General features: G+C 44.2%; 1 protein-coding gene and 1 pseudogene across 5 annotated transcripts in view; both read left to right on the forward strand.

Moving 5' to 3' along the window:
• The first annotated feature begins 3,600 nt into the window (after positions 1 to 3,600).
• The window catches only part of LOC137353141 (galectin-9-like), a 45,885-nt gene continuing 25,394 nt past the window's right edge, over positions 3,601 to 24,091 (forward strand). For 4 of the 5 annotated variants that reach the window (XM_068019182.1, XM_068019184.1, XM_068019183.1 and 1 more), the window contains exons 1-4: positions 3,601 to 3,709; positions 15,705 to 15,793; positions 18,080 to 18,287; positions 21,990 to 22,109. In XM_068019182.1, coding sequence (XP_067875283.1) covers positions 3,683 to 3,709; positions 15,705 to 15,793; positions 18,080 to 18,287; positions 21,990 to 22,109 — 444 coding nt within the window. In that variant the 5' untranslated portion in view covers positions 3,601 to 3,682. Of the gene's footprint in view, positions 3,710 to 14,235; positions 14,294 to 15,704; positions 15,794 to 18,079; positions 18,288 to 21,989; positions 22,110 to 24,091 lie in introns of all 5 variants that reach the window. The other variant, XM_068019185.1, reaches the window with a different exon arrangement.
• Positions 16,734 to 16,856, forward strand: LOC137353238 (U2 spliceosomal RNA; annotated as a pseudogene).

The following is a 24,091-nucleotide window of genomic DNA, read 5'->3' on the forward strand; positions in this document are numbered from 1 at the left end:
GAGATGTTAAAGCAGCATCGTCAGCAAAGAGAAGTTCTCTGATGAGGACTTTCCGTACTTTGGACTTCGCTCTTAGACGGTTGTTCAACCTTGCCCGTCTAAGAGCGAAGTCCAAATTAGTAGCATACACACACGTTAATCCCCTGAGTTGGCAACTGGTCAGATTGGTGTGTTTCAAAACCAAATTCTTAACCTGATCATTACCAAATTAATCCTCACACACAGCATGTTTATTCATTGTTTCAAAATCTGATCTTCAACAGAGATTATACTCATGTGTCCACAGAAGCGAAGTTACTTAGGTTCATCCGAAAGTCAGAACGGAGCGGGTGATCAGTCCTCCCCTTCCGATTCTCCAAGTAGTTGATCAGACTACTTAGTCCTGAGCTAGCTAGCCAGCACTTTGGAGCACACTATCTTATACCCTGTTTCATGCATGCTGCCTGCATGATCAGCTCGGGATGGGCCCGACCTGACTACCCGATGTACAGTGATTGGTCGGTCAGCTGTTGCTAACGCCGCGGGTGGGCTACGTCAGCCACCGTCGATCAAGGGTCACTGACCCGAAACGTTAACTCTGCTTCTCTTTCCACAGATGCTGCCAGACCTGCTGAGTGAATCCAGCATTTCTTGTTTTTGTTGTCGATCAACCTTTCACTGGTTTTGACATCTTTTTATTTTTGGGATACTCATCCCTCAAGATTTGACCACATTGCATAGCTAGTTCTCCGTTCTCCAGCCCTTGTCTGATAACAAGGCATTACATGACTCCGCTGACCCACGGTCTCCAAGCAACTAGCCCACATGGCGCGTCAGTTACAAATTTAACAGTGAGTTTCGACATTGTTTTCATAACCACCGTGCAGGTTTTACTACAGTCACTTCCCCTTTAACAGTTCAGTTACACCACATAGCTGTCTCAGCACATCCCTACCTCCATGCAATGGACTTGTTTACACTTTTAACAGGTCACATATAGTTCACGGATTGGATGGTGGTCGCCTACAGCTGTGGAATCACATTTTCAGCAAGCCAATGGTGTGTTTAATGACGGCTCTGGTGGAGGTGTGAGCTGCTTTGTATCACTCTGCTGTGTTTTGGGGACGCCTCGTTGGTGTCATGAACCAGTTCCAAAGCAGGTAACCTTTGTCACCCAGGATCCAGCGGTCAACTTGGGCTGGTGCTTCAAAAATTCCAGTTGGTTAAGAGTTTTGCTAAATATATGCGTCGCAACATCTCCCTGGATAAAGAACAGAGACCTGCATGATTTTCCACCTGACGTCGCAAACCAGTTGCACAGTGAAAAAGTGAAATCCTTTGCGATTCACAAATGCAGCTGGCTGGTCCCAGGGAGCTCTAATGGCCACATGGGTGCATTCATGGGATTCATGCATTCATGGGTGCATTCCCTTGCACTCATGGGAAATGAGCGATGGTGCTTGGCTGTCCTTGTCTACTGGGAAATGGATGAAATCTTTGGTGTGACAGAATAGGGCATTGGTGACCTCTGTAATGTGAGTGGCAGCCTGTGAGATGCCATAGATGTCGCCCATTGAGTCCTGGACAGCACTGCTTGCAAAAACAATTAGGTGCCGCAGTCACCTTGAGGGCAACTGGCATTGGGTTCCCACCGAAACCATGTGGTTGTTAGTCCTGCTGAACGATTCCACACGTCAGTGACCATTTCACGTGATATCCTCAGACGTCTCTGGCATTGCCTCTCCGACATCTGAAAGATGTTTGTCCTGTCCTGAGGTTACGTTGATGCACCAGTGCACATCCTCTAGGATGCCTTCCCTGGAGGGTTTCATTCTGAGCCGCCTCCCCCTCTGTTGTTGCCGCTAAGCAGGAAGAGCCCTCCTCAGTCATATCCTTTGCTCGTGTTCCCGAGGTAGCAAGAATATTGGGTGTATGAGACGCATGTCATTGCAATGTTTTAACTGTGTTATGACCAAGGTGGGAGGAGTGCACTGTTAATTCAGTCCCACTTCTCCATAGGTCACAGCATATCAACAAATTTTCCCACTTACCGAAACAAATAGATACTCTATTTGTCCCCAGAATAAAGCACACCAACCAGGTTTCTTTAATCAACAACAAAATTAACCGCTTATTACAAAACCAAATCTTAACCAATAATGAAGTAAATCTATATATGAACTGAGATATTAAAGCTTCTTATTTTCCCTAGCCCTCATGCACACACACATACATCCAAAAACCGGTTAACTGGGGGAAAAAAATTATTCTGGTTTACAGCTGTTTCAGAGGAATGAAAGGAATAATAAAATAACTTAATCCGTCATGATCCGGGAGGAAGTTTTTCAGTTCGGTGAGGTGTCCCAAAGTCAAATAGTTGGATGCCATGCAAAGTCTTTCAACTGCAAAAATATTGACTTTGCTGGTCTTCAGCTTGGTCTCACATCTCAGGTTGAAGAATCACACTTGAAGTCACAGATTGAACTTTAACAAAGATTTAACAAGCTTTTAATAAAGACTGCTGCCTACTGCAACTACAAAACCTATCTGACCTTACAACAACCCCCAGGTCAGGTGTTTTCCACAAAGCACAAAGTTATTTTCAGTTTTCCTTCCAAGTATCACATGGTCTCTAATACTCAAGCCCACACATACAATCGTGACAGCTGGAGCCAAACATCCATTCCAATGACACCCTTCCTTTTGCTGAAGAATTCAGGGAAGGAGACCACTGGCCTCAAATAGAACTGCACAAAGCCGACTGGGTGCACGTGACCTTTAAATGAACATGAACCGGGTGGCATGAGATTTCTGTGCGCTGCTGAATCTGGCAAGTAGGACTTAACTTCTAATACTTATAAGGTAATGTGGATTCATTGTATGCAAATTTATGAAAGGTTGGAACCCTGACATAATCTCGGAAATTAAACCCGCTATCGGGAATGTGAAATAGCACCTCCTGGCTTATTAAATCACCCTGCCCACCTTGAAAGCCACCACTCTTGCAGGCCTTAAAATCCACCCCCCCCCCCCACCCCGTCATGACTCCCAGCTGTGACAAAGGGTCACAGATCTGAAATGTTAACTCTGTTTCTTTCTGCACAGATGTTGCGAGACCTGCTGAGTATTTCCAACACTTTCAGGGAGAACTTGAACTCTTCATCCTTTCCAGATGGGAAATGAGGAGCCTCAGGAGATCAAGCCAACACATGACTGCACACAAAGGAATCCCAGCACACACTGCCTTCATATAGATGATGATTATTAGCTGGACTGGGACAGGAGAGGGGGAGGCAAAAAAATAACTCTGGAATCTGACGCTTAGATGCTATGATTGAGGGTGGGAATTGTAGGTTGCCTAGGGAAGGATGACCTAGATGACCTCCATCCAACTATCTTAAAACAAAATATTTGCGATGACAAAACTTTGTCAATCAAGACAAAAGAGAGTGCACTTTCTGGAAAAGATGCTGCAGGGATGTTTATGTTAAAAGCGGGCATGAAATCTTACAATTTACAGTTTGAGAGATGGAGGAAGGTCTTGGCAGCACGTTTCTGATCAGAATCGAAACTAAAGCAGAGTTTCGTTTCTGTGCGAAGGAGGAGTCACATCGCTTTGACGTCTCTGTTCCTGGGTTTAAATAACGGGCAGATCAATTTCAGTGTGAAGCACACATTGGTGGAAGCAGGTAGAGAGCTCAGGATGGAACAACAGCCCATCTACAACCCGGTATGTACCTGATTGTTTTTTTTTCTGCAAATAACCCCGGCGTGACATTAAATTCAGTGAGCGATGAATTTGCGGGGGAGTGTTATGTTGATAAATTGATAAAAACCAGGAGAGATAACAATATGAGGTGGGGTGGAGAAGAGGTAAAGAGTGAGAGAGACTAGGGGGAGTAAGACTGAGGGAGTGAGAGAGACAGGCGGGTGTCGTGAGTTACTTGAGGTGGATAGTGAGGGAGTCTGGAGGGCGGGGTGGAGGGGAAGAGAGGGAGACTCAAACACAGTGAGGGAGATTTGGGGGGAGAGTGAGGGAGATGGGGGAGTGAGGGAGAGTGGGGTAGAGTGAGGGAGAGTGGGATAGTGTTGTGGGACCCACCATTTCCTGCAGAGCCAGAAACCACTGCAACATGGTGAATGGGAGTGGCACTGGGGAGCAGCCAGTAAACGGGTGCACATAGAAACAGGAGTAGGTAATTTAACTTTAAATTCTTAACAGTCGAGTATCTCCTGCTTGCACCATCACCTGTCAAGCAAAGGTTGCCCCATAACTCTATGGAGCTACTTCCAAGCCTTGGAAATACTCTTGGTAATCCTGTGCCATTACCACAGATTCAGTCCCGAATGTCCTGGAATAAAAGAGGAGCAAATCCATTGTTGCTCTGAACTGAAAAGTTGGGGCAGAGCCAATCTCGCCCTGTGAAGCTGCAAGCTGTCACAGATTTGAAGTAAATTGACAGACACTTTGCCCAAATTGAAAAGAATTGAAAAGATTTTGATCTCAAATTTCACAGACATCAAATTGGACACGGTCCTGTAACTGTGTAATTATTGAAACTCCCTTTCATATTTTTTTTCAATGTCTTTGTGCATTTCACAGCAATGCTGGGTATTTATTAAAATTACTGCCATCAATTGGACTCAATACTCGCACAAAGATCCCCACACTCTAAAGCTGTAGGCATGATTTACCCAAACAAATCCTTGAATTCTGCCCAATAAATTTCAGCTCTTTTCAGTTTTCCAAACATTATTCATGAAGGCGTAAAGTTTTTACCAATCTTTAGCATTGCTGCCTTAAGTGAAGGAACATGCATCCTTAGGAGATCTGTTCAAACAAGCAGAAACCATTAGTAACATCACATTCACTTTAAACACAATCCTGTTGGGAAGGCAGAATTTTATTTTGTTCAATCTCATTTAAAAAGTGTAGTTTTTCTCCCTTGTCTTGTTTCACCAGGATACAGATACAATTGGATCAAGTTTAAACCCCAAATGTTGTTCAATCATTTAGCATTTAAGAGATGTTTTAAACCCTCATATTGTCCTTAGGGAGTCAGCACAGTCCAGTCACAAAATGTCTCAGTGTTGCCACAGAGGTGACAGAAGTTCCTCATTTTTTCTGATGATTGTCAATCATGGGGCCAATGAGAGCTACAACTGAGGTGATTTATCTGGTATAATTTCTTGAAAAATAGACCAAGCTGAATGAGACTTTGGAGGCACGATATTAAATCAAAGTTTACGTTTTATACTGAATTGTTTCTTAGATATCAATAGTATTTACATTCTCCAGTACCTCCAGTCACATTAATTAGACTCAACATTAACTGTTTGTCCAGCTTAAATCATTCATTTCTTGCTATTGGGGGAGGCAGTGGTGTAGTGATAATGAAACTGGATTGGTAATCCAAAGGTCTCAGCTAATGCTATGGGTTTAAGTTCCAACATGGCAGGTGGCGAAATTTGAATCCAATGAATCAATCTGGAATAAGAAAAAGCTAGTCTAATGGTGATCTAGTCGATTGTTGTAAAAACCCATCTGGTTCACAGATGTTCTTTAGGGAAGGAAATCTGCCGTCCTTACCTGGTCTGGCCTATATGTATCACCAGACCCACATCAATGTGGTTGACTCTTAACTTCCCTCTGAAATAGCCTCGCAAGCCACTCAGTTCAAGGGTAATTAAGGATAATAAGTCAGTGACGCCCACATCCCATGAACGAATAAAAATCGCTGACAAATTCAGAATTGCCAAATTTTATGTGACACTCTCATGTCCGGAACCAGAGACTACCCACGTAATTTTCAATTTCACTGTGGCCATGATAACAATCTAGGTTTCACAATTTAATAGTTAATAGTTAACTCAGGTTTGTTAACCTCAAACAAAACTCAGAACCCTTTGTATGATATCTCTGTTTGGTTCAGGTTATTCTGTTGATCTGGTTGCGATGTGTCAGGTCCAAGTACAGATTAGCTCTGACTCAAGGTCCCTGTTCAAGGTTGGCACCCTCACGTAGAATTTTTTAAAAATGATTTGATCATGGGATGTGGGCATCGCTGGCTAGGCCAGCATTTGTTGCCCATCCCTGATTGCCCCTGAGTCCAAATCAAAGTTCAAGGAGAGAGATAGGGCCTATTGAAAATTGCATCGACTGGGAAGCCTGACAGCATCCTGTTGAGTGCAGGAGGATTCCGGCTGTAGCTTATAGGACGTTTAGGGAGGTGGTCACACCACAGGTTAGGAGGATGCAGGCAGATAGAGAATGAATGACCGCCAGGCAGTTTCAGAGAACCAGGCAGGTAGTGCAGGAGTCCCCTGATATCATCTCACTCGCTAATCGGTTTTCCATTTTAGATACTGGTAAGGGTGATGATTCCTCAGAACAGTGCAGTCAGAGCCACGTTTGTGGCACCACAGGTGGCTCAGTTGCACAGGAGGGGAGGAAGAGGAGTGGAAGAGCAGTAGTGATAGGGAGCAGGATAGAGGAACAGACAGGCAGTTCTGCGACAGTAAACATGACTCCGGGATGATATGTTGCCTCCCTGGTGTCAGGGTCAAGGAGGTCACGGAGAGGCTGCAGGACATTCCTCTGGGGCAGGGTGAAAAGCCAGAGGTCATGGTCCACATTGGTACCAATGACATAGGTAAGAAGGGGGATAAGGTCCGGAAAGCAGATTTTAGGGAGCTAGGAAGGAGATTAAAAAGCGAGACCTCAAAAGCAGTAATCTCAGGATTATTCCCAGTCCCACGTGCAAGTGAGCATAGGAATAGGAGAATTGAGTGATTGAACATGTGGCTGGAGAACTGGTGTAAGAGGGAGGGTATCAGATTTCTAAGACATTGGAACCAGTTCTGGGGCAGGTGGGACCTGTACAACACGGACGGGTTGTATCTTAGCAGGACTGGGACGAATATCCTTGCAGGGAGATTTGCTAGTGCTGTTGGGGAGGGTTTAAACTAACATGTCAGGGGGATGAGAATGTGAGAGGGAGCTCAGATTGGAGGGAAGCAAAACTGGTAACTAGTCAGGGGCTGTGGGAACCAGATGTAAGTATCAGAGAGGAGTGCCAAGTGCACAGAATACTGGGGGAGATAGATAGCACGAGAGTAGGGAATAGCACATTATTAGTTGGGGTTAGAGTAAGGGAGAAAGTAATAAAGTCTGAATCAGGGTTAATATATAGAGTGTCGTTAATAAAACTGGTGAGGTACAGGTGCAGAGTGCCATGTGGAAATATGATGTTGTGGCTATAACAGAGAACTGACTCAAAGAAGGGCAGGACTGGGAGTTAAATATTCTGAAAGAAATCTGAAATAAAAACAGAGCTGAGAAGAATCAGCGGGTACGTTCTGTCAAAGGGTTTAACAACTGAAGCTTTAATTTGTCCATTCTTTCCTCAGACACGGACTGTCCAAGCACCTTCCAACAAGTTGTTCAGGAAAGATAGGAAAGGGAAAAAAGGGGAAGGGGTGGTGTTATTGATTAATGAGAACATTGCAGTGCTGGAGAAAAAGGATGTCTCAGAGGGGTCGAGGACAGAATCAATTTGGCTAAAGCTAAGGAACAAAAAAGGTGCAGTTACATTGCTTGGTGTTGTCTATAGGCCACCAGCTGGTGGGGAGGATGTAGAAGACCAAATTTGCAAGGAAATTACAGAGAGGTGCAAACATTATAGGGTAGTTAGAATGGGGGACTTTAATTATCCTAATATTGACAGGGATAGCAGTAGTCTAAAGGGCAGTGAGGGCAAGAGTTCCCAGAATGTGCTCAGGAAAATTTTCGTCAACAATATGTTGCTAGTCCAACAAGAAAGGAGGCACTGCTAGACCTGGTTCTTGGGAATGATGTGTGTCAGGCAAACCCCCACCTACCAAAACTGAGGCACACACACATTATTTCGCCACATGAACAAAAACTTAAAATTGCAATCCCTGACTGGAAGGACATTTGCCTCGTACCTGACAATGTTGAAACAATGGGGACTCAGTAGTTGCTTCCCCAATACACAGAAGTGGTCAAACCTGTTTTAGTCACATGACTAGCTGGCTGGAGTTTTTGAATTTGAACTTCCAACAAAGGATTTGAACTGAGAACACCATGTGCTCATGCACTGAGAGCATCTCCTCTCCTGTCTGCCTGCCTTCATCTCCTTCCCATGGAACTGAATCTTGTGAAAACACATGAAACTCAAAGAGAGAAAGATTTCCTACGTGAACAAAGTTTTAAGAAGACCAGTGGGCCCCAACGAAATGCAAGACCATATCTTCAATCAAGGACTACAGTGAGCTCAAGAAACAGTAACAAGATATTGCCTCAAACTGTTCTACTTATCTTTTCTTCTGTTCTTTTCTGTCCTTATTTGCATGTCTGTATCACGTGTGTATGCTAGCGTGGGCACATCGTATATCCATAGGCATTAACTATGTTAGAGTTTAAGTTTAAGGTTTAATAAATTTCATCTTCTTTAAATCAAAGAAAGCCTGTTTGTGTACATTTCTTTGCCTTATAATTGGAAACCGTGAACAAGGATTCACAAAAAGGGGAGCTCAAAGCACAGTGTATTTAAAATTAAACCCTGTTACAATAAGACCAGGTGAAGACAGCAAAAGACAGCGAGACACATTACTCACCTGGTCATATCAGGTATCTGTAGGAGACATTTAGGGTACAGTGATCATTGTATCGCAAGGTTTAGGCTGACTATGGAAAAGGACAAAGAGCACTCCAGAGTAAGAATAATTAACTGGGAGAAGGCCAACTTCAGTGGCATGTCTGGACACAAAAAACAGGACAAGTCCAACCTGGCCAATTACCGCCCCATCAGTCGACTCTCAATCATTAGTAAAGTGATGGAAGATGTCATTGACAGTGCTATGAAATGGTATTTGCTTAGCAATAACCTGATCAGTGATGCTCAGTTTAGCATCCACTAGGGCCACTCAGCTTCTGACCTCATTACAGCCTTGGTTCAAACATGGGCAAAAGAGCTGAACTGAAGAGCTGAGGTGAGAGCGACTGCCCTTGATAACAAGGCAGCATTTGATCGAGTATGGCATCAAGGAGCCCGAGCAAAACTGAAGTCAATGGGAATCGGGGGGAAAGCTCTCTGCTGGTTGGAGTCATACCTTGCGCAAAGGTTGTGGTTGTTGGAGGTCAATCATCTGAGCTCCAGGACATCACTGCAAGAGTTCCTCAGGGTAGTGTCCTAGGGCCAACCATCTTCAGCTGCTTCATCAATGACCTTCCTTCAATCATAAGGTCAGAAGTGGGGATGTTCGCTGATGATTGCACAATGTTCAGCACCATTTGCGACTCCTGTGATACTGAAGCAGTCTGTGTAGAAATGCAGCAAGACCTGGACAATATCCAGGCTTGGGCTGATAAATGGCAAGTAGCATTTGTGCCACACAAGTGCCAGACAATGACAATCTCCAACAAGAGATAATCTAACCATCTCCCTTTGACATTCAGTGGCATTACCATCGCTGAATCCCCCACTATCAACATCCTAGGGGTCACCATTGACCAGAAACTGAACTGGAGTAGCCATATAAATACCATGGCTACAAGAGCAGGTCAGAGGCTAGGAATCCTGAGGCGAGTAACTCACCTCCTGACTCCCCAAAGCCTGTCCACCATCTACAAGGCACAAGTCAGGAGTGTGATGGAATACCCTCAACTTGCCTGGATGGGTGCAGCTCCAACAACACTCAAGAAGCTTGACACCATCCAGGATAAAGCAGCTGGCTTGATTGGCATCCCATCAATAAACATTCACTCCCTCCACCACTGACGTACAGTGGCAGCAGTGTGTACCATCTACAAGATGCACTGCAGAAATGCACCAAGGCTCCTTAGACAGCACCTTCCAAACCCACGACCTCTACCAACTAGAAGGACAAGGGCAGCAAATGCATGGGAACACCACCACCTGCAAGTTCCCCTCCAACTCACATACTAACCTGACTTGGAACTGTATCGCTGTTCCTTCACTGTCACTGGGTCCAAATCCTGGAACTCCCTTCCTAACAGCACTGTGGGTGTACCTACCTCATATGGACTGCAGCGGTTCAAGAAGACAGCTCACCACCACCTTCTCAAGGGCAATTAGGGATAGCCCCACATCCCATGAATGAATAAAAACGGGGTAATAATGGAACTGGGGCAAATAAATTGGAGTCAGAAACTGGCAGGAAAACTAGTAGATGAACAATGGGCTACCTTAAAAGAAGGTATAGTTCGGGCACAGTCAAGGGGTATTCCTTCGAAGGGAAAAAGTAGGGCAAACAAATCCAGAGCTCCCTGGAAGACAAAAGAGGTAGAGATTAAGATAAAGAAGAAAAAGTCTGCTTATGACAAATGCCAGATGGAAAATACTATTAAGAACCAGACTGAATATTGAAGGTCCAGAGGGGAAGTGAAAAAGCAAATAAGAGAAGCAAAGAGAGCGCATGAAAAGAGACTGGCAGCTAGCATTAAAGGAAATCCCAAAGTTTTCTATAGGCATATAAATAGGAATAGGGTGTAAAAGGAGGAGTGGGGCCGATTACGGAACAGAGTGGGATTTAAACATGGAGGTAGAGGGCATAGCTGAGGTATTAAATGAATACTTTGCATCTGTCTTTACCAAGGAAGAAGATGCAACCTGGTCAATGTTGAAAGAGGAGGTAAGTCAGATCCTAGAGGGATTTAAAATTCATAAGGAGGATGTATTAGATAGGCTGTCCGTACATAAAGTGGATAAAGTACCAGGGCTGGATGAGATGCATCCAAGGATACTGAGGGAAGTGAGGGTGGAAATCGCAGAGGCACTGGCCATAATGTTTCAGTCTTCCTTAGATTCGTGGGTGGTGCCAGAGGACTGGAGAATTGCAAATGTTACACCCTTGTTCAAAAAAGGGTGTAAAGATAAGCCCAGCAACCACAGGCCAGTCAGTTTAACTTCGGTGGTGGAAAAATATCTAGAAAAAATAATTTGGGACAAAATCAATCGTCACATGGACAAATGTGAGTTAATTAAGGAAAGCCAGCATGGATTTCTTAAGGGAAAATCATGTTTAGCTAACTTGATGGAGTTTTTTTGAGGAGGTAACAGAGAGGGTTAATGGGGGCAATGCTGTTGATATGGTGTACATGGACTTTCAAAAGGCGTTTGATACTGTGCCACACAACAGACTTGTGAGCAAACTTGTAGCTCATGGAATAAAAGGGACAGTAGCAACATGGATATGAAATTGGCTGAGTGACAGGAAAGAAAGAGTCAATGGATGTTTTGTAGTGGAGTTCCCCAGGGATCAGTGTTGGGACCCTTGCTTTTCCTGATGTATATTGATGACCTAGACCTTGGTGTACAGGGCACAGTTTCAAAGTTTGCAGATGATTTAAAACTTGGAAGCATTGTGAACTGTGAGGAGGATAGTGTAGAACTTCAAAAGGACATAGACAAGTTGGTGGAATGGGCAGACAGGTGGCAGATGAAGTTCAATGCAGAGAAGTGTGAAGGGATTCATTTTGGTCGGAAAAATATGGAGAGACTATATAGAATAAAGGGTACAATTCTAAAGGGGGTGCAGGAGCAGAGGGACTTGGGAGTGCATAAGTCATTGAATGGGGCAGGACAGGTTGAGACAGCAGTCAATATAGCATACAGTGTCCTGGGCTTTATTAATAGGGCCATAGAGTACAAGAGCAAGGAAATTATGTTGACCTTCTATAAGACACCAGTTCAGCCTCAGCTAGAGTACTGCGTCCAGTTCTGGGCGCCTCACTTTTGGAAAGACGTGAGGGCATTGGCGAGAGTGCAGAAAAGATTCACGAGAATGGTTCCAGGGATGAGCAATTTTGGTTATGACGATAGGTTGGAGAAGTTAGGACTGTTTTCCTTGGAGAAGGGAAGGCAGAGAGGTGATTTGATAGAGGTATTCAAAATCATGAGGGGTCTGGACAGAGTAGATAGAGAGAAACTGCTCCCACTCATGAAAGGATTGAGAACGAGTGGGCACAGATTTAAAGTATTTGGTAAGAGAAGCAAAAGTGACATGAGGAAAAACATTTTCATTCAGCGAGTGGTTAAGGTCTGGAATGCGCTGCCTGAGAATGTGGTGGAGGCAGGTTCAATTATCCCAAAAGCAATCCAGAATTGAATGGCTTCATCTTAAAAAAAAAAGGAGGTGTGAAGTAGCCATGTCTTGGACCATTGTGCGATCACCATGGGCCAGAAACCACAGTATCTCATAACAGGAGGTGAGAGGTTACACAGTTTTACTTTAAAATAAAGACAGCCAGTGAGAGAGAGAGAGACTGAACCAGAAGGCAAAGCTACTAGTAGCAGCTGGCATTCCAGCAAGCCAGAAAGCATATGCCCTGTTGAAAAAATCCAACAACTATATTACACAGCAGAGAGCGCTGGAGGTGACCCACCATCTTCAACAGAGCCTTCAATCAAGAGAGAAATCTACAATCATTTCAGGCCTGCAACTATCTAGAACTCGAATCTCAAGCGAATTCAACAGGTTTATCGTCACCCTTCTCCCCCACATTAACCCACCTACCTCTTTCTCGTCTCTATCTGTTTCTTGTATGTGTATGTGTGCATGCAAGTGAATGCGTGAGTGGATGTGGTTGCGACAATTTTGTCTAAGGCATTGACATGTTGGGCCCCCACCTGCCAAGAATGAGGCATATAAATTTCGCCATATGAGCATTGATTTTAAACTGTTGCTGGAGCGAGGAAATGACAGATTAAACAGATCAGCGGTGGCAGGAAAAAACATTTGCATACTAACAGACAGTTCTTGGAGGGACAAAGGGGCTATTCTCTGCTCCAATTTAACCCACAATCAACTTTGAGCACCAGGTATTGTGTGTAAGAAGAGACATTCCAGGGTTGGCTAAGACGAGAATCCACAAACAGACATGGTCAGACCAGCTAGTCATATGACTAACGTGCTTGGCAACCTGGGTTTTTCTGAATTGTACAAAGAGTTTGAACAAGAGAAAAGACTGTTTGCTCCTGGAGTGAGAAGACCTTTCCTGTCTGCTCCCATCTTTTTCTGACAAGCCTCTGAACCCATTGAGGACACATGAACTTCAAGAGAGAAAAGTCTTCTACATCGAACAAGGTTTAAGAAGAATACTGGGCCCCAACAAAAAGCAAGACCTACCTACAGTCAAGGACTTTACAATGAGTTCGAAGAACAGTAGCAAGACCATCTTCAGATATTGCCTCAAACTTTTCCACCTTATTTCTTCTGCTCTTTTCTGTCTCTAGCTACATGTGTGGGCGTGTCGCATATCCATAGGCATTAACCGAAGTAGAGTTGAAACTTAATACAGTTCAACCTTTTTTCTTTAAACCTAATAAAACCTGTTTGGCCAGTTTCTTTGCCTTATAATTGGAAGTTAGTGAACAAGGATTCACGAAGGGGGGAGCTAAAAAAAGAACGGCTGTTTAAAATTAAACCCTGTTACGGTAAGAGCAGGTGAAGGCTGAGAGGGAACCCCAGACCCCTTTCTCACCTGGTCGTAACAGTGTATTGATCAATAAACAATTGACTTTATGTTTTTAAAACCTACAAGAAAACCTGTCGCTGTCTGCTTATTTGAAAGATAAAACATTAAGGGACTAAACTCTAATACAAATACACTTGCTGCAGTCTTGTGAGGAGTTGAGCAGTGGGAACCACCCACATCGCACACGTGGCCGTAACAAGGTGAACACATGTGTCTGGAGTTTTCACTACGGGTGCAATTGGGTAATTATATTCAAAAGGTGCTGGAAGTTACTCCAGTTTTTGCTAAAACTCATTTACATAAGCCTGAACATAAAATCTCCCATGACTTGTGTGCAATCAAGCAGAATCATTGATCATTATTGGTTCTTTATTGGAACAAGGCCGACGGGGCCTGAAGATTACTGAATTAAACTAATTTAAACTGAAGATTTGCTCAATCAGTGCTGCAGCCAAGAGAGTTTCAGTTTCTGCTGGTCACTGCAGCTGCTAGTCATTAGCAATAGGTGAATGTGACAAGAACCTGGCTGCAGAGTGTTGAATACCCCTGCCCCCTGAATGGGCCCAATTGAATTCACCATGGCAACCTGGGGATATGGGCAGTTTTGTAGGCAGGGACTACTTTGGGCAAATTGACTTTTGAACCAGCGTAAAAAGGTTGCAGGAAACTCGAGTGTAATTGGTAATGGGTGTAACTCAATTACGTTTTAATTTCTGCCATTTGTGCTATTTCAGATGAAACCCCAGGCCAAGGTTTCGATTAGGTCATTGGGATTCCGCTGGGGAACATCCAGTAAGCAGTTATTCAATACTCAGTTATTAGTTTAAGCTGTCAAGATCTCCCCAGCCATTATATTATCCCAAGCCTTTTGTCCATATTGATGGCGGCAGGGTGGGGGAGGGACTTCTGTTACTGAAGCTGAGAGGCAGAGAATTCCACTTGAACACATTAATCCAGTGCTTTTTGTTGCTATCATATTGAAAGTACATCAATGTCATGCTAGGCCCCCACCTGCCAAGAATAAGGCACATTAATTTTATCATGAACATTGACTTTCAACTGTTACCGGAGTGAAGAAAGGAATTGTTAAACAGAACAGCTGTGGCTGTAAAAAACATTTGCATATTAACAGACAGTGTTTGGAAGGACAAAGCAGCCAATCCCTGACACATTCAACCCACAATGGATTTTTGATCACCAGACGTGGAAGGTGGGGGAACTCGCATTCCAAGTTGACTGCTATGATGGCCGAATATACAAATGGACATGGTCAAAGCAGCTAGTCACATGACTAACCTGCTGGGCAGTCTGAGTTTTTTGAATTTGTAAGAACAGTTTGGGGAGAAAGCTGTTTGCTTCTGGACTGAGAAGATCTCGCTCCTGTCTGCTCCCATCTCTTTCTCACAAGCCTCTAAATGTACTGAAGCCACATGAACCCCAAGAGAGAAAAGTCTCCTACAGCGAACAAGGTTTAAGAAGAATACTGGGTCCCAGCGAAAAGCAAGACCTACCTACAGTCAAGGACTCTACAGTGAGCTCGAAGAACCGTAAAAACAACTGTTCAGATATTGCCTCAAACCATTCCATTTTATTTTTCTTCTACTCTTTTCTGTCTCTATTTGCATGTGTTTATCGCATATGCCTGCTAGCGTGGGGCGCGGTGCGTGACGTAAGCGTTAACCGAATTAGAGTTTTAAGTTTAAGTTTAATAAATTTCAAATTTTCTTCTTTAAACCTAAGAAAGCCTGTTTTTGCTGGTTTCATTGCCTTATAATTGGAAAGCGGTGAACAAGGATTTACCAAGAGGGAGCTAATAACAGTGTTTAAAATTAAACCCTGTTACAGGTGAAGGTTGGAAGGGAACCCTAGACCTCTTACTCACAATCAGGTTTTGTTTTGGCAGTGAGGGTGCTGAGGCTGTCCATCTCTTTTGGTGTGTTTATATAACCAGCAGGTTTTATGGAGTTACTGCCGTTCCTGCATATTTTTCTCCACAGGTTTGGACTATAGCGTTTCACCAATTCAAAATCATTAGCAATTTTTATACAAAGATTTTTTGGGGATGGGCAAGAGGGATTAGGGGAACACTGGGGAGGGGTGTCTTGAGATGAGGGGGTGACTTCTGCATCTATGCGGGAATTCCGCAGCCACTGAATTATGTGGGTAAGATTGAGCCTTGAGTATTTTGTTTTGTCTCTTTCAGATTATCCCCTTCACTGGGGCGATATTTGGTGGACTTCAAGATGGGAAGATGGTGATAATTCAAGGACAGGTGCCAGGTCACGCTAAGAGGTACCAGGAAAATCAAAATCAAAGACACTCCAGTCCGACTATCCTCCAAGATCCCTGTGCTCACCCAATTCTGGCATCTTGTCCATCTCCAACTTATTCCAACATTGGCAGCCGTGTCTTCAGCTGCTGATGCCTGAGGGAATTCCCTCCCTAAACCTCTCTGCCTCTCTCCTCATTTAAGATACTGTACCTCTTTGACCAAGCTTTTGGTCACCTCTCCGTAACATCTATTTAAGGGGCCTGGTGTCAAATTCTGACTGATCATCACTCCTGAAGCACCTTGCAATGTTTTATTATGTTGGGATTGCACTCGCTGTGCTCGCTGACCTACATTGGCTCCCGGTTAAGCAACACTTCGACTTTAAAATTCTCATTCTTGTTTTCAAATCCCTCTATGGCCTCGTCCCTCCCTATCTCTCTAGTTTCCTCCAGTCCCAAAACCCTCTGAATTATCTGTGCTCATCTCATTTAGGCCTCTTGAGCATCCCTGATTTTAATTGCTCCACCATTGGTGGCCATGCCTTCAGCTGCCAAACCCCTAAGCTGTGGAATTCCCTCGCTAAACTTCTCCACCTCTCTTTCCTTCTTTAAAATGCTCCTTAAAACCTACCACTTTGACCAAGCTTTTGGCCATTGCCTTTTGTGACTTGGTGTCAAATTTTGCTTTGTAAGGCTCCAGTGAGACATATTGGGATATTATATTACATTGAAGACACTATGTCAACATAAGTTGTTGTTGTTAATGATGCTGTGTAAATGCTAGTTGTTGTTATACACTTACACAACACCAAGGCGATTATCTCTACTTTCAATTGTCTGCAAGAATTTCTGTGAGAATTTGAAGTTGATTTTTGCACGATGACATTGGCTTGTTTTGAGCTAGCGGTCTTTGGAATTTGTTCAGAGCCCAGGAGGAGTGATCTATCTGGCTGGCACCAGTCCCTTTGTCTCGGCCTTTTGGCTAAGATCAAGTGTAGTATCTGTTCTTATCAGTTTAATATCTGATACGTCCCCTATCTTCTTTGGGCGGCACAGTGGCGCAGTGGTTAGCACCGCAGCCTCACAGCTCCAGTGACCTGGGTTCAATTCTGGGTACTGCCTGTGTGGAGTTTGCAAGTTCTCCCTGTGTTTGCGTGGGTTTCCTCCGGCTGGTCCGGTTTCCTCCCACATGCCAAGGACTTGCAGGTTGATAGGTTAATTGGCTATTATAAATTGCCCCTAGTATAGGTAGGTGGTAGGGAAATATAGGGACAGGTGGGGATGTGGTAGGAATATGGAATTAGTGTAGGATTAGTATAAATGGGTGGTTGATGGTCGGCACAGACTCGGTGGGCCGAAGGGCCTGTTTCAGTGCTGTATCTCTAAACTAAACTAAAACTGAACTAAACTAATTGAGTGACTCAACCTTTACAAAGGAAGTTTCTCCATTTCCCCTTCCCTTCCCTCGTACTGCTAAACCCACCCAAATAGTCCACTGTCAAATTATCTTGTCGAGCAGCTTTATGGATTCAGATGTGAGCGAGACAGGAAGCAAATGCTTATCCTGATGGAGATGAAAAATAGGAATGGAATGCAGCATTTCCTGGTGATAATTCCAACGATTTTTGAGAACTTGGCTCCATGATGCAAAATGTCCAGTGGGAATACTCCAGATTAAGATGCTCTGGGATCAGTTACAGGCCTTAGCCCAATGCAAATAAGTTCCATTTAGTGACTGTTAAGAGCCAAGGGTCACGATCTCTCCAAATTTGGACCAGTGTTTCAGTAAAATGTGCAAATAAATCCCACAGTGGAAATTGGATCCCCTCCCCTGCTAATATATGACAGAACAAAATCTAAATTTGGAAAAAGACATCAACAGCACAGAAAGTGCTGATTAAATTCTTCTATGTTGACAGACCTTCATCAAATAATAAGCACCCCTGCCCCCAGGGACCCATGATAAATAATAGCACATTCTCAGGATCCACCACCTGCTTCAGATAATAACACACTCCCAGGGAGATCCCCTTCACATAATAGCATGCCCCTAAGGACACCACCCCCCCCCCCCCCACCCCTTCAGATAATAGCACACTCCCAGGGCTACCCCTCCTTCAGATGATCGTCACCTTCAGGGACCCCCCCATAAATAAGAATGCGACTACAATCTGCTGTTGTAGTGAATGTGTTCACTGGCGATGCTGGTGACTGAGGCTGTTCCCAAGGCAATGGGAGCTGCATTCAGAGCAGTGTGCGTATATGTCAAGGGAGCTAACTGACTGACTCTATCCCTCTGCCTTGTAGGTTTGCAGTGGATTTTCAGTGTGGCAGCAGTGTGAAGCCACGTTCCGACATTGCCTTTCACTTCAACCTGCGCTATGACGAAGGGGTCGTGGTCTGCAACACACTGGAGCGCGAGTGTTGGGGAAGTGAAGAGAGGAAGAAGCAGATACCCATACCCTCCGGCTCATACTTCGAAGTGATCTTTAACGTGCGCAGTTACTGTTTCCAGGTACGAAGAAAGACTAATTGACTCCATAGGAACAGGCTCCCCTTTCCTGTGGGCAGCTGTCAGGCCGACATGACCGAAGTCTAATGTCCAGGTGATCACAGACCAAGATCCATATTGGGTTCCATGAAGGCACTTTGTATTCCAGCATTGCTGCAAGTAGGATTGCCAACCCTACAGGATTGCCCCGGACTAATCTCCAGGACATTTGCAGCAAGCAAACTAGGAGAACAATTAGAGGGGCAATAAAGAAATTATGTTTTAAAAACATTTCTTTTAAGACTTTTGTTTACCAGTTAACACACATACGAATTGGAGTAGGCCACTCGGCCCCTCGAGCCTGCTCCACCATTCAACAAGATCATGGCTGATCTGATTGTAACCTCAACTCCACATTCCTGCCTACCTCTGATAACCTTCCACCCCCTTGCTTATCAAGAATCTATCTAACTCTGCCTTAAAAATATTCAAAGACTCTGCTTCCACCGCCTTTTGAGGAAAAGAGTTCCAAAGACTTACGACCCTCTGAGAGAAATAATTTCTCCTCATCTCTGTCTTAAATGGGCGACCCCTTATTTTTAAACAGTGACCCCTAGTTCTAGATTTTCCCCCAAGACGAAAAATCCTTTCCACATTCACCCTGTTAAGACCCCTCAGGATCTCTTACTCTTTCCCTCTTACTCTTCTAAACTCAGAATCACAGAATCACAGAATAATACAGCGCAGAAGAGGCCCTTCGGCCCATCGAGTCTGCACCGATGCATTAAAGACACCTGACCTGTCTACCTAATCCCATTTGCCAGCACTTGGCCCATAGACTTGAATGTTATGACGTGCCAAGTGCTCGTCCAGGTACTTTTTAAAGGATGTGAGAAAACCCGCCTCTACCACCCTCCCAGGCAGTGCATTCCAGACCGTCACCACCCTCTGGGTAAAAAAGCTCTTCCTCAAATCCCCCTTAAACCTCCTGCCCCTGACCTTAAACTTGTGTCCCCTCGTAACTGACCCTTCAACTAAGGGGAACAGCTGCTCCCTGTCCACCCTGTCCATGCCCCTCATAATCTTGTACATCTGGATCAGGTCACCCCTCAGTCTTCTCTGCTCCAGCGAAAACAACCCAAGCCTATCCAACCTCTCTTCATAGCTTAAATGTTCCATCCCAGGCACCATCCTGATGAATCGCCTCTGCACCCCCTCCAGTGCAATCACATCCTTCCTCCAGCGGACACAAGCCTAGCCTTTCCAACCTTTCCTCATAAGACAACCTGCCCATTCCAGGTATTAGTCTAGTAAACCCTCTCTGAACTGCTTCCAATGCATTTACATCCTTCCTTAAATAAGGAGATCAGTACCGTACACAGTATTCCAGATATGATCTCACCAATGCCCTGTATAACTGAAGCATAACCTCCCTACTTTTGTATTTAATTCCCCTCGCGATAAACAGTAACATTCTATTAGCTTTCCTAATTACGTGCTGTACCTGCATACTAACCTTTTGTGATTCCTGCACTAGGACACCCAGATTCCTCTGCATCTCAGAGCACTGCAATCTCTCATCATTTAGATAATATGCTTCTTTTTTATTCTTCCTGCCAAAATGGACAATTTCACATTTTCCAACATTATACTCCATTTGCCAGATCTTTGCCCACTCACTTAACCTATCTATATCCCTTTGTAGCCTCCTTATTTCCTCTTCACAGCCTACTTTCCTACCTATCTTTGAGTCATCAGCAAATTTAGCAACCATACCTTCGGTCCCTTCATCCAAGTCATTTATCTAAATTGTAAAAAGTTTAGACCCCAGCACTGATCCCTGTGCACACCACTTGTTACATCTTGCCAACCGGAAAATGACCCATTTATGCTCTTTCTTGTTAACTAGCCAATCTTCTATCCATGCCAATATGTTACCCCTGACACCATGAGCTTTTATTTTCTGCAAAAACTTTTGATGTGACACCTTATCAAATGCCTTCTGGAAATCTAAGTACAGTAATTCACTGGTTCCCCTTTATCCATAGCACATGTTACTTCTTCAAAGAACTCCAATAAATTGGTTAAACATGATTTCCCTTTCACAAAACAATATTAACTCTGCCTGATAACCTTGAATTTTTCTAAATGCCCTGCTATAACATCTTTAATAATAGTTTCTAACATTTTCCCTAAGACAGATATTAAGCTAACTGGCCTGTAGTTTCCTGTTTTCTGTCTCCCTCCCTTTTTGAATAAAAGAGTTAGAAACAATATTGGATTGGTGTGGGGGAGGGCTGTTTGACTGACAGTTAAAAATTTTCCAGTCTATTCTAGTTCCAATTGGTGTAGGAAGCCTGGCCTGTGAGGATGGACAAGCCAGGTGACCAATAGGAGTGTGGGAGCAGGGTCGAATGAGTCATGAGCTCATATGCCAAAACTTCTGAGAATACATTCAACCGGAATTGACAACCCAAACCTCAAGCACGGCACAGCTTGGATAAAGGGATAGTACTATTGTGCTGGGATGAGTGGGCAGCCTCTGTGAGATGTCATAGAATTATTTATGGCATAGAAGGAGGCCATTTGGCCCATCGAATCCATGCTGTCTCTCAGCGGAGCAATCCAGTCAGTCCCACTCCCTCGCTCAATCCCTTTTGCCCTGCAAGTTTATTTCCTTCAAGTGCCCATCCAATTTTCTTTTGAAGTCATTGATGTTTCCACTTCCACCATCCACGAGTTCCAGGTCATGACCACTCGCTGCATAAAAAAGTCCTTCCTCACATTTCCCCACATCTCTACCCAAAACCTTCAATCTGTGTCCCCTAATCCTTGTACCATCAACTAATGGGAACAGCTTTTCCTTGTCTAACTTATCTAAGCCTGTCTAATCTTGGTTTTTTGCCGGGTGCTCCGGTTTCCTCCCACAGCCAAAGACTTGCAGGTTGATAGGTAAATTGGCCATTGTAAATTGTCCCTAGTATAGGTAGGTGGTAGGGGAATAGAGGGACAGGTGGGGATGTGGTAGGAATATGGGATTAGTGGAGGGTTAGTATAAATGGGTGGTTGATGGTCGGCACAGACTCGGTGGGCCAAAGGGCCTGTTTCAGTGCTGTATCTCTAAATAAAATAAAAATAAAATAAAATAAAAATAAAATAATCTTGTACACCTCTATTAAATCTCCCCTCAATCTCCCTTGCTCCAGGGAGAACAACCCCAGCTTTTCCAACCTAACCCTGTAACTAAAATCCTTCATCCCTGGAACCAATCTGGTAAATCTGAGTAATGTTTAATGTGTACATAAATATTTAGTCAGAAATACAACATCTCAGTACAAATGGACTTTGCTTTGTTCCTGAATCTCAGGAACTGAATTTAAGTCTTATTTGGGATATGGAGACTAATAAATCCAATAAGGAACTCAGGAGAAACCTGTTTATCGAGAGAGTAGTGAGAATGTCGAACGTGCTACCACAGGGAGTCGTTGAGGTGAATAGCATCGATACATTTCAGGAGAAGCCAGATAAACACATGAGGAAGGAATAGAAGGATTTGCTGACAGGGTGGGATGAAGTCAGGTAAGAGGCTGGTGTGGAGCATAAACACCAGCACAGATCAGTTGGGCTGAATGGCCATTTCTGTACTGTTAATACTATGAGAAAAGCTAAGGTGGAGAACTGAGGTCCTGGGATTTCATAACTGCATTGCTTTTCTTTCTTTCAAAGGTTTCTGTGAATGGTCAGCATTTCATCGAGTATAACCACAGGCTGGCCTTTAATAGAGTGGATACGCTCAAGGTGTCGGGAGATGTCCATGTGAATGCCATCACCTTCAGAAGCCCAGTTGTAAGTAGCTCACTGCCAGTGCCAAGTCCATAACAGGACATGTAGATAGAGATCAGGGCAGCTGGGACCATGGCTTGGGTTCCGAAGCTTGCTCTGCTGCTGATGAAAATTTGATTGAAAATCTTCATAACCAATATAACCCTGCCACAAGACCGATATAAACGCAATGAATGACTTTTATTTCAAAGCCAGGCTTTTGGATCTGGATGTCCCTCCATTACTCTGCCCACAACCGGGCAGGATATCAGGGGGGAGAAGTAGATGGCGAGGCATACAGGAGCCTCATGGCCCCAGCCTCAATTTTTCCTGCCCTTGCCCAAGGCATGACCACTGCTGGCAGCTCCCTTCATTGAATGCCAGTGGGTAACTTTACCCCAGTTGACTAAAGTATGGAAGAATGTGGGTTAAATCAGACAAACCACCTGATATGCCTTCTGCCAACTGAAGGTAATCAACAGTTGGCATGCACCCCCAGTTAAATTGAAGAATGAATGCTGCAATGGGAGCACTGTAGGGATTTGCTAGATGGATAAATTAAAATGGGCCGAGTGGCCTTTCTTATCCGTAATGATCTTGTGACCTCTGCCATTTGAGCCTCTGACCTCTCATGTTGAGGTGCCAAGCAGAAATCCGATGTTTGTCCAAGGCAGGTGAGGGAAGGGAAGGTAATGTCACCTATTGGGCACCTCTCAGTGGCCAGCTTCAGAATGATACTGGTGAGGACTTGAGCTGGAGGTTGGGAGGAAGACTACCCTCCCTTCTGGGGACAAGCAAACGCAGAAAAATATCCTAAATTGAAGAAGACTTCCCCTTGAAACAGAAAGAAATAAAAACCTTCTCGAATCCAGTCTTTGTGTTCATTCTGATACATTTCGAATCCTAGTTTTGATTAAACCTTGCCCAAATACTAGTTTATCTTCCGATTTCAGACTTTGATTTAACTGCCGCGTACTTCCAGAGTATGAGGCTTTTCGTCCAGATTTCTGCATCCTAACTCACATCAAGTCGCATCACCCATCAACTCTGTGACTGACTCCCATTGGCTCTTGGTCTCGATTTTTAAAATTCTCATCCTTGTGTTCAAATCCCTTCATGGCCTCGCCCCTCCCTATGCCTGTAACTTCTTCCACTCACAACCCTCCGAGAACTGTGCGTTCCTCCAACTGTGGCCTCTTCTGCATCCCCTACTTACTTCGTCTCTCCATTGGCGGCTGTACTTTCAACTGTCTAGGCCCAAAGCTCTGGAATTCTTTATGTAAACCTCCCAATATCCGTAAACTTGACCTTATCCAATACTCTGCTGGCTACTTCCTAACTTGCATGTCCTGTTCACCATCACCCCTGTACTCGATGACCAACAATAGCTCCACGTCCAGCAAAGTCTCAAATTTAAAATTATAGAGTCATAGATAGTACCTCTTACAGTGCAGCACACCCTCTATACTGCACTAGAATGTCATAGAGAGTCATTGAGTCATAGAGTCGTACAGCATAGAAACAGGCCCTTCGGCCCACTGCTTCCATGCCGACCATAATGCCTGTCTATACTAATCCCACCTGCCTGCATTAATTCCATATCCCTCTGTGCCTTGCTAATTCAAGTACCTGTCCAGATGCCTCTTAAATGTTGCTACTGTTCCTGCCTCCACCACCTCTTCAGGCAGCTCATTCCAGATACCCACTATTCTTTGTGTGAAACATTTACCCTTTCATCCCCTTTAAACCTCCTCCCTCTCACCTTAAATCCATGCCCTCAAGTTTTAGTCACCCCTACCATGGGAAACAGACTCTGGCTATCTACCCGATCTATGCCTCTCATAATTTTATATACCTCTATCATGTCCCCTCTCAGCTTCCTTCACTCCAGGGAAAACAGACCCAGCCGATCCAATCTCTCTTTATAACTCAAGCCCTGCAAGCCAGGCAACATCCTTGTGAACCTTTTCTGCACCCTCTCTAGCTTAATCATATCTTTCCTGTAC

This window comes from Heterodontus francisci, chromosome 40 (genome assembly GCF_036365525.1).
Source record: "Heterodontus francisci isolate sHetFra1 chromosome 40, sHetFra1.hap1, whole genome shotgun sequence".
NCBI classification, from domain to species: domain Eukaryota; kingdom Metazoa; phylum Chordata; class Chondrichthyes; order Heterodontiformes; family Heterodontidae; genus Heterodontus; species Heterodontus francisci.